Below are 6,589 nucleotides of genomic sequence, written 5' to 3' on the forward strand. Positions count from 1 at the left end.
CTGCTGAAAGCATCTCTGAAAAGGACCCATAAAATGGTGCTCTGAGGAAAAGGCCACTGAAATACACTGAGGGTTGTGATTTATTTTAGATGCTTCTCCATTCTGAGGCTTACATGTTACATGCAGCACTTGAAAGGGGCCTTTTCTGCCCACAAAGTCTCCCGAAGGCTACTACCCTCTCCTAGATACCTAAAAATACTTCAGGAGTGCATGGGCTTCAATTGCTCTCAGATGTGGACTGAGAAATGCTCAGGAAATTCAGTTTTAACTTTAGTACTGACATCCCTGCTAAAGATGAAAGTTGTTTTATGGGCTGAATCAAACTTTGCTAAAAATATTCAGTAAATAAATATAATACGAAGAATTATTTTTAGAATTCTGAAGATAATTGCAGTATTTCTTGCTAGGCATACAGTATTAGCTACCCAAGTCTACAGCTTTTCTTCAGTGCATGACCAGAAATGAAGGTATTCAGGTATGCATTTGAACACACAATAGAAGAAACAATGAAGCAGAGTTCAGGAAACAGGGAAAGCCCTCTACTCTCAAAGGCAAACTTGCAAAAGAAAACAGTAAATCAATGCATAGCATCTAGAGACTAAACCAGCTGTCACTGAAGACAAAAAACAATTAAAAATTTATTTTAACATGACACATTGGGTTCTTTGCTTTCTTCATTTGGCAAAGGCAGTGAAAAATGTCATAATCTGAGCTTCCAATAGAACATTAACCCAAGGAAATACTTAGATTACTATTTTAAAGAATCTTACTTGTACAGATAATGTCACCAGACAACGATAAACATTTGGAGACAGACCTCCTATAATCAACTTGCTAAAAACAGTAACTCAGAAATACTATAGTTTAATTGAAGAGATACATTAAAAATACCACATAAATCTGAAGTCTAAAACATATGAATTTGGTATTTAAAAAAAAAATAACCGATATAAACTTTTCTAGACAAATATGCGTAACAAAATTAATCTGCTTAAATGTTGTGTACCTGTTGAATTTCCTTATGTGTTGGTACAGGTGCATCAATGTAACCTTGCTGCTTGAACCAAGAGCAGATGGTCTGCAAAGACCGATACGCACAGCCCCAACCACTGTCGTCGATCCGATCCTGCATATAGTGGTGGTAACTATATACACCATGGACTAAGTAAACCTGCCCAGAAAAAAAGAGAAGTGCATCTGATTAGACTTGCCTCAGTTTTCAGAGAAGTTATATGACTTGTCACTTGCACTGGAAAAGCTTTCAGTTGGGGATTGCCAATCTTTAGAAGAATAGAAGGTTGCTATTCACACAATTACTCTTCCTGTTTTTTGTCTCTTAAACCTATCCATTCTTATCCTTGTTTTGAGAAAAAGTCAAGATACACACTAAAAACATGCACATCCTTTTCCACGAAAAGGCAATTTCTTTGGGACAAACAAGGCTAAAGCAATGCCGTTTTGAGCAGAGAATCCCTTTTGCTTAAAAGGCCAAGTCTGTTACTTGGCTCTCTCTAATCTGTAAAATATTGACTGTCTAAATTACTTCTTTTAACAACTCTCAAGAAAAAAAACACAAACCATGACAAAAAACAACAAACAAAACTTTCTTACAAATGTTTCAGTTTAAACTTACCATTCCAGACTCTGTACCAGGTGCATTAAGATGTAAATGTGGATTTCTTAGATAGCCATCTTTATATGGTTCATCTGGAAAGTGATAAGCATTTGCTCTCTTGAAATATGGTCTGTCACAAGGCAGACTGAATAACCCATGTAATTCCTACATGCAAGTTAGAATAAAAGTAGAGAGCACAATTAAAAAAAACACCACATTGTAAATAGCAATAGAAACATTAACAATTTTAAGAGCATAGTTTAGTAAATTTAATTAAGCAGATTTTAATATATTAATATTCAGCATGTATGTTTACTATGAGATCTCATCTCTCCAAGGCAGCTCCTGCAGGCTTACCTCCTATCTAAAGGACCCACTATTTTATGCAGACCTGTTAAATACACCTGCCATTGGAGCCCCGCTGAAGATACCGTGAGTGACAAGTATCTTAGGAAAGTACAGTAAAATACACCATAACAGAAAAGAATTAGTTTTATCTATGTAGCAGTGTAGATGTACACATTCTAAATGTTTATGTTCACTAATACTCAAGACATGCAATTACTACATACTGAGACAAAGTGAAGATACTGAGTTTACAGTTTAAGCAGATTCAGGCGACTTCTATATCTCTTAAGCACTGTTGACAGCACAGCAGCCACATTTAAAGAGATATATTGTCTTATTTCACAGAGCTTAGGAGTGACAGGAGTGAAGATACCATCTAGGATAATGTGTGCAACACAGGTAATAAATGACCCAACACTGAACATTAGCTACAGTAACACCTAGCAGTCAGTGGAAAAGAGTGAACAGAATGCAGAAAATAGACAAGACTTTACTGTGCCACCATGCCCCAGGCCTCTGCAAGTGCAAGGAAGAGATGAGAAGCATTACTGGGTGTATAAAACCTCATGGAAGAAGAAACTGAAAACTCCTCATGACTTCTACACCTCTAAGGCAGCAACCACTCTCACTGTGTAACTGTGTGACCTCAACTGGTATCTGCCAGGTACACATCGCAATCTGAGAGGACTGCCACCTCAGAACATTTTTCCACCACATCAATATTCCTTTTTCTATATGTGCCAACCCAGGAGGCAAAAAACAAACAAAAGCTAGCTGAGGCTGGTCAGCTGCAAGTCACAAAGAACAGCCTTCCCCAAACAAACAAAAAACCAGCAACACATAACCCCAAGAAAGAAACCGAAACAAGCAAAATAACCCCAGCCCCAACCTTCCCAGGACAGTGTTAAAGCATAAAAGTATTAACATGCTACAAGTAACCTGATACTCTACCACTGAAATGAAGAAATACAAAGAATACAGTATCAGAAGTATAATTTAGATAAAACCTATCTAAACCAAACCCTGTGTAGCTTTAAAATTTCTTTTGTTCCCTTAAAAATATGAAATCTGGCACTTTTTACAAAATAACTTTTAGTAAATCAAGCTCCCACATTCAGTACACTGTTTCAGTTTTAATAAAAATAAATCTTTAAAATAGCAGTATATGCCAGTATTTACACTGGCTAAAAGCTTTACCATGACTTCAGTTAAAAGAATAATAATAATAAAATAATTTTTAAAAATTAGGCTCTGTTTGCATTTGTTGGCTTTACCTTTCTGTAACTTTCCAGTTGATCATCTGGAATACCTATAGGATATGAGATGGTTACAAGATCATTTTTCCCTGGTAACATGAAATGAAATTGTTCTGGTACGACGATTGATGTTCCCTTCATGTATTTCATGATACATCTCTCCATGTCAGTTAATTGCCTGTGAATTGCTTTCACCAGGAGATTTTGTACCCTGCAAAGTGAAAGGGAGAATATTTAAGAAGTAGAACGATGATGGTGGATCCTTTTCTCTCATAGGTCTGATAGTTACACAATATACACATATTTGCAGCTGGTCTGATGAGCTTACAACTTCCATGCTTCACTTGCACACAGAGAGAAAAATCCCTGTGCTTTACTCAAAGCAGGTCTGCACACAGAAATGACCCCAGTGACTCAATCCTCCAAAGTGCAGGTACCCTGGTCTTGTATCAGAAACACAACCATTTGGAGCATTTGCCAAAAAAAGTTAAATATATGACTACATGGGGGTTTCATTACATTTTATCTATCCCATTTAGCATTCTTTGGAGTACAAGCCCATGGATAAAAGGCAGGGAAAAAATACAGAGGAAGACTGTAATGTTTTCCACATTCACCTACCCAGCTGCAGCCACTGACACAGTACTAAGGTTACAAAGACTCATCACATACATCCCAACTCACAGTTTTATACACACTCACATACATACAATAATTTTTTAAAAACATTTTCTTGACTTTCTCAATTCCTTGCTAAGCAGTGGTTACAAGCTATCAAATCTATCAGACACTGATAAAATTATTTTTTGTAGCTAGCACAAGGATTGCGTCTCACGATTACTGCACTTAACAGCAATCTACATGAGCTTTTATTATTTACACAGTTACACTCCATATAAAAATACTATACGCTACTTCATTCAACTGATTAATGATATAGCTTCCCTTCCTTTTTTCAAGAAAAAGCATAAACTACGCTGAAAAGTTACAAGTTCAGGATAACACTTACTTTCCCCAGGTTTCTTCTGGAGAAACAGATACAACAACATCAACTGGTAATGTCATGTTAATGTAGTTGTGTTCCTTATCTTCCCTCTCAATGACTGGAGCCAAAGCAGGTAATGAAGATGTCATTTCCAACATGAGGTCTACATTGACTATTTGCTGCTGCTAAGAAGAAAGCCATCAGTAGTACATCTCCAACAGCACATGCACCAAGAAGGCAAAAGTAAGACTAACTAGATATTTGGTGTCAAATTCCATAATTAAATACTTGAGTTAAAAAATAAGCTTAGTAATGTTAAAGACACACTTCTACATGCTGATCTACTGTAGCTGGATCTCTGCATTCACACTGAATCTCAATGACTTTGAAAGGATTCTTTTAAATTAGTCAATGCCTACTGATGTTCAGAAAAGCCTAGTGAGAACAGACCTAAAAATGATGGGTTGTCTTATACAATTTATCAGTGTGGTGAGACACATACCGTATCTTGCAACTTTCTATCCTTTTTTTTGCCAAGTTTTCGTTTGGTCTCATCGTCTGGATCAAATCTGAAGTATCAACAGAAAGAGAAACTTCTGTAAGATGAAATTAATTGCTTTTTTAAAAAAATAATTTAAATATACTCACTGTATAAATCGCCTTATCTCCTTGCAAGCAGAATCATCAGTCAGCTCTGGAATAGTGCTCATACCATTGTTAGGCCACACATAGAGTGAACTGTGGCAAATTCTTAATACAAGAACATCCGAGGACAGTTTATTTGCAAGATCGCTGAAAACATATCCTAATGCCTTTTTTGTTGATGCCTCTGAAACACAATAAAGAAACAATTAGCCCAGAAAATTCCTTCACTTCTGTTACAGCTACTGGGATTTTTTTTTTTTTTTTTTAATGAATCTGTTTAGACTTGGAATAAAAACCTAAGTGATGTTACAAGAAAAATGGCTATATAAACAAAAACTGAGATAAGATTTCGCTTAGCAGGTCTGTCTCAGATAATCAAACTCACACCTGCTTGAACAAAAGCAGTTTCTCTCAGATACTGCCAAACAGGAAGAGCTGAATGAATTACGTAAGAAAAACCTGCACTGCAATTGATACTCACATCAATAACTCTTAACCAAGCCAGCAGCTGCAAATAAACTTCTACGTACAGAAAAACTTCTGCATATGGTTGTATTTAGTCTTTTGAGTAAATCCTGGAAAAAATTCTGAGTCCCATGTTTCTGACTTCTTACCATTATTCAGAAATACAAACCAAAGACATACTAAATTTTTGGTAAAGCAGGGCCTACACTCCAGTTGCAAACAAAAATTTGGCCAACATAAACCTGTAACCATAAGCCACACTCTGGTGAGCCTGAATCTTTATTACCAGTTGTCTTTCAGAGCTTGTTTTGACTTCTTAGGTTTCTCCCACTCCTTACAAGCTGAACCAGTACTAGATGTGACAGTGAAACTTCTGCACATAACCAGCATTGTTTTCTTCACTGGGGAGATTATAAACCATTACTTCTAACAAAACAAGTTATACAAAGTCTAACAAGCCATCAAAGACTATGCTGAATTGTATTTCTTTAATGCTTTAACTTAGATTTGGCCACTATTAATTGACTTTTGCACTAGAAGTTTGTAAAATCTACAGTATTAGAAAAATCAAACAAAACCCAATACATTTAACTGAATTTCCTCCAAAAGAAAAATCTCCATGGCCAGTGACCGCCTTGAGCAGACTTTCAGAAATGAATGCTACATTACTGTAAAAATGTGGAACTAGAGGAGGCTCTTAATGCCATATGTTCTAGTCCCTTGTTATCACATGGAATTACAGCACCCAGTCCCAACTAAATTCAGTTGAGTAACTAGTTAGCTTGCTTGTCTTCTCTACTGCTCTGGAAAGACTGGACCACAATCTCAAAATGACATTACTAATGTAATCCTGTATAAACAAATTCATTGTCATTAAGTTTTTCTCTGTTTGCTTAGAATTTCAGAGTCAACTCTGGATTCAAACTGAAAAGTGATCCCCATACCATGTTTGTAAGTAGGAAAAATACGTAAATAAAATGACGTAACATTCAGTTAGGCAGTTTAAACTTAACATTAAAACATAACAAATGATGAAAAAAGACTATCAGAAAATCAGTGGAGGTAAAGAATAACATATTTTGCCCTTAATCTTTACAGGTTTGGGAATAAGCACTTCCAGCAAAATGCCAAGAAAATAAACATAACCAGTTAATTACTAAAAGGTTATTTATTTTAATGTTTAGAAATCTATTATAGTCTTATAGACACACCATCAGTAGTTGCAAGCTGAAATGCAAGATCCAACCCTCCTCTTATTCTAAAGAGTATGTCCAT

General features: G+C 36.0%; 1 protein-coding gene across 1 annotated transcript in view; it reads right to left on the bottom strand.

The window, feature by feature from the left end:
* The window catches only part of UFSP2 (UFM1-specific peptidase 2), a 12,467-nt gene extending 5,878 nt beyond the window's left edge, over positions 1 to 6,589 (bottom strand). The window contains exons 1-7 of the mRNA XM_010002457.1: positions 6,526 to 6,589; positions 4,853 to 5,033; positions 4,707 to 4,773; positions 4,229 to 4,386; positions 3,238 to 3,430; positions 1,634 to 1,780; positions 1,007 to 1,171 (exon numbers count right to left, since the gene is read on the bottom strand). Coding sequence (XP_010000759.1) covers positions 1,007 to 1,171; positions 1,634 to 1,780; positions 3,238 to 3,430; positions 4,229 to 4,386; positions 4,707 to 4,773; positions 4,853 to 5,033; positions 6,526 to 6,589 — 975 coding nt within the window. The remainder of the gene's footprint in view (positions 1 to 1,006; positions 1,172 to 1,633; positions 1,781 to 3,237; positions 3,431 to 4,228; positions 4,387 to 4,706; positions 4,774 to 4,852; positions 5,034 to 6,525) is intronic.

The sequence above is a fragment of the Chaetura pelagica genome, unplaced genomic scaffold (genome assembly GCF_000747805.2).
Source record: "Chaetura pelagica isolate M959 unplaced genomic scaffold, ChaPel_1.0 scaffold67, whole genome shotgun sequence".
In the NCBI taxonomy this organism is placed as follows: Eukaryota; Metazoa; Chordata; class Aves; order Apodiformes; family Apodidae; genus Chaetura; species Chaetura pelagica.